The sequence below is a fragment of the Carettochelys insculpta genome, chromosome 2 (genome assembly GCF_033958435.1).
Source record: "Carettochelys insculpta isolate YL-2023 chromosome 2, ASM3395843v1, whole genome shotgun sequence".
NCBI classification, from domain to species: Eukaryota; Metazoa; Chordata; order Testudines; family Carettochelyidae; genus Carettochelys; species Carettochelys insculpta.
The window spans coordinates 279,292,484-279,305,160 of NC_134138.1; the positions used below are offsets into that span (position 1 = coordinate 279,292,484).

Below are 12,677 nucleotides of genomic sequence, written 5' to 3' on the forward strand. Positions count from 1 at the left end.
GGGAAGAACATGCAGTCTGGCTGGTTCTTGCAATAGCACTGGTGGGTCTCAAAGGGAGACAACCCCAGCTGCCCTTTGCCTGGAGGGGGTATTGGGTCAAATGTGTGGAGACAAATGTGGATTATGAAAGGGGATCATGGAGGCAATTGCTCCCAGTAATGAAATGCCAGACCCTGCAAGGACTTTTAGCTGCAACAGTTGCAGATTGTAATAGTTATGAAGTGTGGCTCATGGCAAGTGTCCTTTTTTCCTTTGTCAGTGACCAGTACTGATTACGACACAGCAGCAGATGCAACAGAGACATCTTCTTATTACAGTGCCAAAGGATATCTCTCAAGGTAACATATGAATGGTAAAGCCTTATTAGTGATCAACAAACATGGCACTATGCTCATAGCTAGTGTTTGGATTTAGATAGGCTCACTTGGAATCAAGCAACCACAGCCATTGCAAAGGTAAAGCCAAGGCTATGTAATCTGTGACCATAACTGCATGTCGGTGGTGTCTGCTTAGAGTGGGTTCGTTACAGTGAAACATCAGCCTGTCATCTCTGCATTGGCCTGTTCCCTCAGTGCAAAAGAACCAGTGGATTGTCTGATTCCTTCCTGTGTCATGCAGTTCTCAGTCTGGGATTGGAAGTGGCCAGGAAAAGAGGGTTGAGGCTGCAGTACTGGCTTCAGGAATGGTCAAGAGAGGTCACGGTTCCTCTAAATTTAGGCCGGGGTGGGGATTGCTCTGGCTGCTCCAGAGATACAACCCAGAATCTCCAGTAGATTTTAGGCTACAGCTGTACTATGACAAGGCTCAATGCTCTGAGATGGATCCACCAGCAGTGAAGACCTACAAGACTGACCACAGACCACTCTCCTGTTGACTCTGTTACTCTATGTCAGATGAGAAGCATAAGGGAAGTCAACTGGAGAATGTTTCCTGTTGACTGCCCCTCCTTCAGGATAAAGCCTGTGGTAACTTGACTTAAGGTACATTGACTCCAGCTCCATTATTCACCTTGCTGGAGATGCATACATGAAGTCGTCTTTCTGCTGTAGGGTAGGTGTAACTTTAGAGACTCTCTCACCAACCCCTCAGCAGTGTCAGGTGCATCTTGGCCTCAGCTGAAATTCTCACTGGTTGTTGTCAGTGGGATTTCATGCATGTCTGATTTGCTTTTCAGAAACATATTGAATGGCTGGAATCTTGGAACTCTGTTCTCTGATTTGGCACTAATCTATTGTTTGACCTGGGACGCTTCCTTAATTTCTGTGTCATCATTGTCTGATGTGTGAAGTGGGGAAAATGCTGCTTTCCCCCCTTTGTAGCAACCTTTGAGAATTACAGATAAAAAAACTAATGAATTGGGTGGGTTGCGCCTCTTGTTTTTCGGGTTGCCCATTGTAAGACCCTGTTTTTCATGGCTTATGACTTTCCCAACTATTTGTTGTTTGGGCTAAAACGTATACCCCAAATGTCTGCCTAGCTGGATTCTGTTGTTTTCTAAACTGCAGCCAAAATAGTTTGATCATTTCTGAGAAGAGGGCGTGGAGAGGGGGAGCTGTTTTGCTAACGTTAAGAAAAATTCTGGCTTTGTTGGTTTTTAAAAGTGCTAGTGTGCCCATAATTTGGCGCAGGACCTTGAAATTTTGCAGATGGTTGGGGTGTTTTCCTGTTGTCAAGGATGTGTTTTTGCAGCCCTCATGAAAATCTACCCAAATTGGGACAATTTATAACCCTTTGAGAAATCCCAATTCACAGAAGCTCAATAGGGACTCCTTAGAACGTGCCAGCAAAAGTCAATGAAGATTCCATCCATATTGGGCATATTGGCTCTGGACACCTGAACTCAAAACAGCAAGGCTGTCAGTCTCATGCTCTGAATGACCTCCTGCTGAGCCCAGATGGTGTGAAGGAGGAAGTGGCCAGATTTGAATGCAGTGAGGACCTGAGTTGTACTTGAGTGACGGAGAGGAGATTGGTAGAAGGAGGGAGGAGAAGTGGATTGGGAATTGGAGTAAGTAGGAAATTGGGACTGAAGAAGAGAGAAACAAGAATCCAAAGTTCTGACACCAAGATTAGATGAAGGGCCCAGAGAGGAAGATTAGGACCAGAAGCTGGTGGGGTGGAGAAAACCAGAGGTGTCTGGAGACAGGGTGGGAGAGAAATAGGCTGGATGAAGAGACAGGAGCAAAGTAACATAGACAAGGAGGCTGTGACTGGGATGACAAGCTTAAGAAGAGCACAGCTGGCAGGTTAAGCCAGCAGCAGGAAAGAGGGGACAGGTTGGAGACGATTGGGCAGAAGGGATCATGCTTTTGGGGAAGTAGAAGAAGAGTCCATGGCTACTAGAGAACACACCCCTCTAAAGCCTAGAATAGAAGTGAAGATTCCCAAATCTCACTACACGTGTGCCATCAGCACAGACAAACTTAGCTCTAGCATTTCCTATGATTTGATTGCTTGACTTTGCAACCTTAACAGTGTTCTTTTTGTGTTGTTCTTTTGTGGACAATTATTGTATCACAGGCACTATGTAATTGTCAGAACCACTCGCTTCAGTTTGTGCATTTCAATGGTGTCAACATGACCATGGAATTGGTATCCCAAGCTGAACTTGTGAAAGACAGCTTCGATTTTAGTCAGTTCTTTGGGCCTATGCCAACTCCTCCTTTCTCTCTGACTCTGTACCTAGCCGAGAACAAGAGGGAGTAGAATCCACCACAGAAGAGGAGCAGTTGCCTCAGGTCCTAGATGAGCTTCATGACATTCATGTGGCCCCTGGAGCACCTTTGGCTAAATTTCACCTGCAGGTCAAAGGTAAGAGGGAGCCATGCCATTTACAATAGTCCCCCTGGATATCTGTGGACCAGGTGTTTTGATAAGCATTTGCATGCAATTGTGCTCATAGTTTGTGCGCTCGGCAGTTTTGCAATCGCAATCACAAGTGTGCATATGCAGAAAAGACCAGTACCTAACAGGGCAATATATCATGCAAAGCAACTACTCATTTGTGTGCCCAGGTCTGCACAGCTTAGTTGCATGCACACACTTCTGCAAATTGAGCTCTGTCACTCATTTTTTTAGATCATAAATGTTGGCAAGTCTCTGAATGCATTCGTTGCTGTGCTGCCGGGAATGAAAAGCACAGTGGGACAAGACTCAGAGGGGTAGCTGTGTTAGATTGTAGCTGCAAAAACAATCGGGAATCCTATGGTGCCTTAAAGACTAACAGATTTATTTGGGCGTAAGCTTTTGTGCGTAAAAAACATGGCCATGAAGTTAACCAATTGCTTTTTACCCATGAAAGCTTATGCCAAAATAAATCTGTTAAGCCTTTAGGGTGCCAAAGCATAGCGCGGGCATGGTACTTTTGAAAAATATTTACAGATACGACCCACTGCCTCTTATTAATACTTCAAAGCAGATGATCTGTGCAACGATCAGTTCAAGCAATAGGAACTCAGGCCCAAATTATCCACTACTTGGGATAAGCCTTGACAGGCACAGGAAATTGGCTAAGTTGTGTTGTTTCTTCCTGAGCTTTCCATCTGGGCGTCATCCTCTCCACATCCTTCCCCCCAAAAAGCAGAGAGGTGGTTTGTTCCCTGGTACTAGCAGTTTCCCCAAAGGCCCGGTGCCTCTGCGCCACCTCTGGGTTCTCTTGCTTTCCCGTCTCCTCTCCCTCTCCTCTAGAAGAGCAGCCCTATACAGTAAACTCTGTTTTACCCAGTGTTCAGTCAACCAGAACTCTCAAATAACTGACATAACTCTCAATCCTTGAGCCATGATGCCGCTTCCCCTTCTTACTCTGATGGAGAGCAGAACTGACCGAGCAGAACCATGTCCCTCCGTGCTGCGTGTGTGTGCCGCCGGTTGGCTCCTCTGCTGTCCTGTCTGTCCTACCACCCACAGCAGCTCCCTGCCCCGGACAGCCAAGTGTGATTCCCCTGTCACCATCTTCATGCAGCTCCGCACTATCCCCACCAAGAAGGTGGGGGCAACAGTTGAGTGGGGACTGGCACGGGGGAACGAGGGGAGCTGAATTTTGTTACTGGGAGCCACTAACCCCCACCTGTGCCTCTACCCAGCTGCTCTCCATTAACCAGAATATTTGAACATTCAGCAACCTCCTGGTCCCAGGGTTGCTGGGTATGAAGTAGTTTACTGTAGATGTGTACCTAACCCACCTCCATGAACCAGACCTTCCCTCCACTGGTCCACCTATTTGCCTCTATGGATCCCAAACTTCACAGTGAAACTTCATCTGAGTGGATAAGGTCGAAAAACGACAGTAATGTCACTATGTTTTTCTGGAGCACTGGGTTGTTGTCCTCCTGCCCATGGAAAGAGTGGGGACTTGACTTACCTGACTTAAACCCTTGTACTCCAGGTGAAGCCTGGGTCATCTACAAGTTTCCTCCATTTCATTCTGTCTTGGGACAGAATTTCTAACTGGGGACTGTTTGGCCCTAAATATTCATGGGGGCCAGTCTCAAGTCCCTGCACAGGCAAAGTACAACTTCGGTCTGAACTCTGTCTGAGTAAGGATCGGAGGATTTGGCCTTGTGTTAGTAGAAAATCAGATCCAAATATCAATGTTCTAGCTCTGGAAGACAGTCTGATACCGAGGGGAGGGGGGCAGAATTAGAAGCTAAGAAATAGATGATAGAATTTTAATTCATAAATAGCATTTCACAAAGATCAGAATCTAGCAACTCTCTGTATGTGGGCTGGTTTCCAAAGGCTAACTGTAGAACCTTGAGCAAATTGCTCTGGTGAAAAACAGACCTCTCTTTGCTTATGTGCAAGTGTATGATTGGTTTGAGGGACTATTAAATAGTCACCGCTTCTGATATTGCTCCTTGTAGGATACCCAGAGCCTCGTCTCTACTGGTTCAAAGATGGGCAGCCATTACAAGCCTCTGACCGAATCCAGATGGTCGAAAAGAAGCAATTTCATGCCCTTGAAATCCTCAGTGTCACTAAGGAGGATGCGGGTCAATATTCCGTATTTATTAGGAACTCTGCAGGTTCTGCGTATTCCTCAGCCAGTCTGGTTGTCGAAGGTGGGTTAATGGTGGCTTTTGTTCTGTCTGCCAGAAGTTGTCTCTTTCAAATGTTCACTATTCCCGACAAAGCCAGCAGAAAGCAAGAGTCTGGAAAATAAACCAAGGGTAGAGGGATGGTTTTGTGTTTAAAGCACTGGACTGAGAGTCAACCCATGTTCGATTCCTGGCTCTTCATTGGGCTTCTATTATATCCTTTGGGAAGTCATATGACTTCTGTGCTGACCTGATTCTGATCTTGTTTGCACATGCAGTCTAACTTCATTGTCCTTCATGCCTTCACTGGGGAATTCTAATTAAAAAAAAAAAGGTGTGCTGTGTATGTGTGTATGAAACCATTACTGTAGGACACTGAGTACTTTAAATACAGGTTGAGTTTGGTCTCATTTGTGGAAGCAGGTACATTTAGAACCACTGTAATGTTGTATATAATAATAATAATAATAATAATAATAATAATAATAATAAATATCAGGACTCATGTAGTTAGTCATTTATGGCCAAATGTTTGTGTGGTATGATTTTATCAAAATGATCTTTGTCCAAATATATGATTTACTAACTGAAGGTTAAAACAGATGTCAGTCATTCTTACTGTACATGTCATTTATGTTATGAAGCAGCTATTGGGTGTGTACTACTAAAGAGATGAATAACACTGTTAATAAAAATATGAGTTGTGTGTAGCACACATTTGTATTACATCCCTCCTCCACATGCTTGACTGCACAATTCACAGAAAGGAGACCAGTGTCCTTTCTATAGATGTTGTTTCATGCTGGGATGATTTGTCTCTCTGTGTTACAGATCCTGGTGAGAAGGCAGATCTGCCAGAAACAGGTGAGAGGAACAGCACAGTCGGAGCTAACAGAGCCACTCGTAACTTTTCAATAGTGTGAGCCTCTCTTGCACCATTTCATTGTGAATTTTCCCACTTTTAGGTGCTCAAGAACAGCTGGTGCCACCCAGGTTTCTGGAAAGGTTTACCAATAAAAGAGTGAAGAAAGGTGCAAGTATCACCTTGTCTGTGAAGGTTGAAGGTAAGTGCAAGTATTCGTTTAGGATTTATTAGTGCTATGGGAAGATCATAAACATGTTGATAGCGGTAGTCACTCGCAACTTACTGCACAGGGTGTGTAACAAAGGCAGTGCCCCTTGGGACAATTTAAAGAGGTTATTACTCTTTTCTTTAGGACATCCAACACCCACGATTACCTGGTTGAAAGAAGAATCTCAAGAAGACGTTCTGTGGATCAAACCTGAGACTTCTGGCTACAAAATTGCCAGTTCCAACATGCATCACAGTCTAATCCTGCTGGATGTTGGAAAGGAACATAAAGGATCATACACGTGCATTGCTACTAACAAGGCTGGCCAGTCGATCTGCTCTGCCTCCCTAGAAGTTCTGGATGGTAAATTTTTGCAACATACCAGCACTTTACTGCTACAGTGTATGCATGTGTGGAGTGTCATCATTTATAATGTGCATCAAATTGCTGAATGAAGAACAAGTGTGAAAATGCAATGAATTTCAACAATTTACAGCTCAAGTTCATATATTTCACAGAGATTCTGGTATATCTCTAATGCTTTTCTTTGACAGAAAATGATTATGTGATTATGCGTTGGAAAGAGGATGTGGATGCACTGGAGAGGGTCCAGCTGAGGGCAACAAAAATGATTAGGGGGATGGAGCACGTGACTTACGAAGAGTGTTGAGGGACTTAGGTTTATTTAATCTACAGAAGAGAAGAATGACGGGGGATTTGACAGCAGTCTTCAGCCATCTGAAGGGGGATTACAAAGAGGTTGGAGAGAGGCTGTGCTCAGTGGTGATAGATGACAGAACAAGGAGCAATGGTCTCATGTTGCAGTGGGAGAGATCTAGGTTGGAGATTAGGAAAAACTATTTCACTGGGAGGGTGGTGAAGCACTGGAAAGGTTTATCAAGAGAGGTGGTGGAATTTCTATCCCTAGAGGTTTTTAAGTCCTGGCTTGACAAAGTCCTGGCTGGGATGATTTAGTTGGGGTTGATCCTGCTTGATAACCTCCTGAGGTCTCTTCCAATGCTAAGATTCTGTAATTCTGTAATTATCTGCCTCTAACACTGGAATAACTACAATATAAGGCTTCAGCCCATAAGTCAGATTGAAAGCGTGCTAAGGTTTTGCATGAACAACTAAAAAATCATCAAGAAAAAAGAAGGAAAACAGGCCCCCAAATCAGCTTTTTTAGAAACGGTGGATTCTTCACTCTGCAAAGGCTGTTCTGCATCATCCCTCTACCTTAAAACATCAGAGACCAGCCAATGGAGAATTCCTCCTGCATAGAGAAATTATCCACATTCTCTTCTGTCATTTCCTTTCCGCAACTCCTTGGTGTAAGGGGAGGAAGGGAGTGATAAGGGCATTGGGTGGGGTGGGAGGATGGGCAGGGAAGGGAGGACCTTGGAGAGCTCTGCTCCACCAAACCTGTTTGTGCCTTGTTGTACCTTAAAGCTGCGGTGCCCGTCTCCGCTGAAGCAGAGCCGGGCTTGGGCAGATAAGGAATCAAACCCATGGTATTAAGCAAATACTTCTCTGATTATAACCTCTGCTCTTGCAGTGAAAGAGGCTGATGTTTTGACCCGTGAGATCATGATGACGACAGACGCTATCATGGCCACCCTAGGGTAAGCCACGGCAGCATGTATTAAGCTGGTGGAATGTAGACGCAATCCCTCTAGAGTTCACTGTGATAGATTTAAAGAATGTATTTGCCCTTCAGTTGTGTATTTCATATTGTATGGGAGACTGACTTCACTCTGGCAAACCCTGGCCACATGTGGGACAGGGAGAGGTCCCCCCACCCCATATTCAAGTGCAGGGCTTGGCCCCACCCTGAAACCTTAACTAGAGGGAATCTCCTGTTTGATCACAAGTGTTCAACATCTGCCTTCCCCTGTCTGGCCTCTGCAGTGCTAATTCTAGAGAGCTCTGAAATGCATGAGATAATTTAAAGCTCACTATTTCTAGGGGCAAAATCATGGACTGAGCTAATGCCCAAGTCTTTCATTGCAGGGAACCATTCTCCAGCTCCAATTCTGTCAGTAGTCCTTTACCTCTATTCCTGTTAGGCAGACCTTCCAGCCGTCCTCTGTACAGCCCAGAGCTAAGGCCTGAATCACTCCAACACTCCTACCAGTTAAATTCCCTCTGCCTTTGCTGCACGGGGGACTTACTTTCCCACCCATTGGGTCTAATTCTTCACTGCCACACAGACGTGTGGAACTGTGCAGGGTCACACCCTTGCAAATTTGTTGTTAAATGGCTCACCTGGGGTAAATCCGTGATGAATTTTGATTTAAATGTGCTTTACACTTATTGTGCACTTGTTTGCGGCCATATAAATGGATGTTTAAAAAAGCAGCAAGGCGGTGGGGAATCAGAGCCAGTGTTCTGAATTAATACCTGGCATCTCTATTTTATCTTTACTTTTAACTTCTAAATGCTTTTCTTAGGAGTAAGGTGACTTTAGTTCTATTTCACATCTGAATACTGAGTTGTACATAAGGTTAAGAAAAAAGGGGGTTTTAGTTCTTAAACTTAGTTCATTACCCATCCAGTTCATACAGACCCCATTCCTGCAACTGCTTCCAGAACACATTCTTAACGTTCTCAGAGGGGTAGCTGTGTCAATCTATAGTTTCACAAAAAACAACAACAACAACAACAACAACAAACCAAACCAAACCAAAATACCACACACACAAACAGTTTTGTAGCACTTCAAAGACTAACCATTTTATTTATTAAGTAGGAAATCTCATGACTTCTTGTTTTTGCAGATACAGAGTAACACTCCTACTGCCCCCCCTGCCACTCCCACCGATATAAATAAAATGGTTAGCCTTCAAGGAGCTGCAGAACTGCTTATATATTGTTAATGGGAGTTTCTCTTGGGAGCAGGTACAGAATTAGGCTTGTAATTATGCCAAGAGCATAGCTTTCTCGTGAGATAGTGCATCAGCGACAAAATATACTGAATATGTGTAGTGGTAAGCCATCTGTTTTAAAGAATTGCAATGCACTGGAATAAAGCCTGAAGGCCTTTTTCATGGTATGACCTCATGAGGAGTTAGTATGTGCAGTGGGTACAGTCAGAAGATTGAGATTCCACTTCTAGTCCTGGCATCAAATTTCTGCCTAGGCTTGGCAAACTCTTATATGTTAAACTTTACGAGCTAACATAGGCATCCAAATGAAAATGTTCTGATTTTCATCATCAATGGTAGTTGTAGTTGCTTAGCACTTCTGAAACGATAGAATCCTGTAGACCAGGACACTTAATTTGGGGTACTAAAGTTTGATAATGGTGGTGGTACATTAACCTCTCTGGCCTTGCACTCTGGTCCTGCAACATCCCTTATCCAGCATGATTTTAGTTAGCCAGATGTTCACTTATCATGGGGGTAGCCAAATTTCTTGTAATTCCATCAAGTTTGTTTATAGCCACCAGCCCTGGCTCTCAATGTTCTATACTATTATTTAGCTGTAATTTACCCCTAAATCTCTTCCAAGAGCCCAATAAGCAGTGAAAGTGTTGGTAATGCTGCTAGCCAATATTGGCCTCCCGTGGTCCAGCAAATTCTCTCGTTCAGCACCAGTCAAGCACCCAGGGGTGCTGGACTAGAGAGATTTGACCTGTAGCTGCTCTGTGCTTCAACATTACTATGGAGGCATGTGATAATTTCTGAACATTTATAAGATGCTTTGAGATCCTCTAATAAAAGGTGGTATGTGAGTATATTAGTAGTAACAAGTTTCTTCTCCATCGACAGGTATGAAGACAAAGACAGAAAAGAACATGGGTAAATTTCTATGAAAACTTTTGCCCACTTGCCCTGTGCCTTGCTCACTGCCAAGTCAGTCAAAATTCCCATACTCTGATTCTGAATTTCAAAAACCTAGAATTAAATATAGTCAGTCTTTTAGGGGGAAATGCATGTTGGGGCTGGCCACTAACCTGCTTGTTTATAAATTTAATTGAAACATAATTCTCCAATTCTGCCATGTTGACCTGACTAAGTAGATAGGAGAATATTTTGAAAAATCAACACTGGTACTAGTCATAACATTTTCAGAGGTTTGTAGCTGGAATTGTGCTTTAAAAGTCCTGTCTAGCCCATTGTCAATAAAATTTGGTGGCTCTCAACTTAAAAATCATTCAGTTACAAGGACAATGTTAATATTTCTTGTTTGTCAACAATATGTCGTTGCAATGCTCTGTAGTGTATTTGTTAGTTTTGTTTCTCCTGTGCTAAGAAGGATCCAGCAGTGATTCATTAGGAAAATGCAGAGCACTTTATGAAGACGTGTCATGAATTTTAAAGAGAGACAAGGATCAGCACATCATGTAATTTGGTGTGGTTTGACATAAATGGATATATGCCGCAGAAGGGGCTAACACTGAGAAGTAGAGGAGCTGCATGTCGGAACAGAAGTGCAATGATAGAGCTGTTCCCTGGGGAAATCTTGCACAGTATCTTTCCATGCGGTGCTTGGCTCAGGCTCTGTCTGCACTACTCCAGAAGATCAACCCACTCCGGGGTTCGATTTTGCTCTTCAAGTATGAGGGGGGTGAAATTGACCTCTCAGGGATCGCAGTCGATCCCTGTACTCCTCATGAGATGAGAGAAGTAAGGGAGGTCAAAGGGAGAAACTCTCCCATCAGCCTTCCCCAGTAGGGACAGCCAAGTTATCTCAGTGCAGATTCGTCAATTCTAGCTACACAATTGCTGTAGCTAGAACTGTGTATCTCTGGTCAAACTTACTTTGCCTAGTACAGATGTAGCCTCAGCCTAGTGCTGTTGGTTTTACCCCCAAACAGCCATCAATGTACTTCAGTCCTGACCTTCAGGGACTTCCTGTGTGGGCAGGTGCATGGGCAGTGTGCCCACCCTTCAGCTCCTGGTTTCTTTAGTATAGCTACAGACAAGGGTAATAGCGGATGATGGGGGCATGAATTCACCGAGAGCTGGAACTGAGAGCAGAACCCTCAGTTGATACCAGTTTCTGTTCCATCCTCTCAAGGTAACCACTTGCAGTCACTAGCGACTTGTGTTCCATTCCAACCAGTGTCCTAGAAATGAACAGTTCCATTTCTGTTACCTCTTCCAGGGCAGTGCAGTCCTCTAAAACTGCAGTTCTCAAACTGGGGTCAGCATCCCAAAGCAGGTCAGGTGGCCAGGGCTGGTGTAAGACTTGCTGGAGCCTGGGGCCCAAGCCTGAGCCCCATCTCTCAGAGCCAAAGCATGAGGGCTTCTGCATGAGGTGGTGGGGCTCAGGTTAGAAGCCCCACCCTCCCCCAGTAACTGAAGCCCTTGGGTATGGCTTCTGCTCACCCATCCAGGGTGGTGGGACTCAGGGTGAGCTCACGCTTTGGTCCCCCTCTACCTGGGAGTTGTGTAGTAGTTTTTGTTGTCAGAAGAGTGTGGTGGAGAAATGAATCTTGCTGTAAAACTCTGTGCTAAAATAAGCCATGTGTCTTGGATGGCTTTGACACAACTCCTGCACCTTGGCTGTGGGTTAGAATCAATGGTCGCATTCAGTCCTTTCTAAGCCCATGGCTCTGGGATTCTGAGTCTTATGCCGGAAGAATAGCAATGCCTCTGCCACCCCTTTGGCTTCAGGGGCATTTTTGTGGTTTCCATGTTCATCGTGTGCTGTCAGTTGTAAAGTTTGTATCTCTGTCCTAATCCAGAAATGCCCAGAGACCATGTGTGGAACAGGAGAGCAGCTGGTGCTGACTCAGCTCTGACTGTAAATAGCTCCTGTTCTTACCCTTGTCTCTTCTGACTCCCCTTGTCTCTTTTTCAGACTGGGCATCACTATCCACCCTCCTGAACCAAGAAAAGGTGGGAGAAGCTGCTTTTGTGGTGACTCACAACCCCCACATCTCTAGTTCAGGTTGTCTGTGGGTCTCCATTGTAATCCCCTTTTCAATTCTTGACAGTTTTTGCAATTCTGACCTATCAGGATGAGATTTTTCAGGCCTAGTCTCAGGCCAGGCATGAGTGCTTGGGGGAAATGTTAGCATTTTCTCATAGCAAAATACTTTTGTCGCCATTTTTGGAACACCTGTGCGGCTTAGAAGGATGTCAGGCTGTGCCCTACGGCCAGTCTAGATGCAGACTCAAAAAATACCCAAGGTTTGCACGCTGGGGGTACAATTTACCTCTGTGTAGAAGACCAGCGTAAGGCATATTCTGCTGTTGAATCCCACATAACTCTTCAAAATAGAGCCTAAAAGGAATTTAGGTAGTTCAGAGGCCTCAAAATGATTGTCCTGGGCGAATATTAGCACAAGGGAGCAAGGGCTCAGAAGAAATGCATAGGTGAAGTGCATTCTCCAAAGGGAGCACCACGCTAATCATCCTGGATCTGGGCACTTGTTCTGTACAACCTTAACTCTACCCGCTTCTGTATTATCAGCTGTTCTTTAATTACCTGACCACTGATTAGTTTTGCTTCAGGACCTGACTTCATTTGCGGCATAAGTTGGATGGTCCATAAAGAATAAAGCAGTTATTCGATATTTCTGTTTATTGTCCTTGCTTAATGCGTGGACTCCTCCCTC

At 44.5% G+C, this 12,677-nt stretch overlaps 1 protein-coding gene across 3 annotated transcripts in view; it reads left to right on the forward strand.

Moving 5' to 3' along the window:
- OBSCN (obscurin, cytoskeletal calmodulin and titin-interacting RhoGEF) overlaps nt 1-12,677 on the forward strand; it is a 270,890-nt gene that overhangs the window by 213,727 nt on the left and 44,486 nt on the right. For 2 of the 3 annotated variants that reach the window (XM_074985301.1, XM_074985298.1), the window contains 9 exons: nt 260-338; nt 2,687-2,811; nt 4,863-5,060; nt 5,868-5,900; nt 6,002-6,100; nt 6,254-6,472; nt 7,665-7,731; nt 9,880-9,909; nt 11,918-11,955. In XM_074985301.1, the coding sequence (XP_074841402.1) occupies nt 260-338; nt 2,687-2,811; nt 4,863-5,060; nt 5,868-5,900; nt 6,002-6,100; nt 6,254-6,472; nt 7,665-7,731; nt 9,880-9,909; nt 11,918-11,955 (888 nt within the window). The remainder of the gene's footprint in view (nt 1-259; nt 339-2,686; nt 2,812-4,862; nt 5,061-5,867; nt 5,901-6,001; nt 6,101-6,253; nt 6,473-7,664; nt 7,732-9,879; nt 9,910-11,917; nt 11,956-12,677) is intronic. The other variant, XR_012644111.1, reaches the window with a different exon arrangement.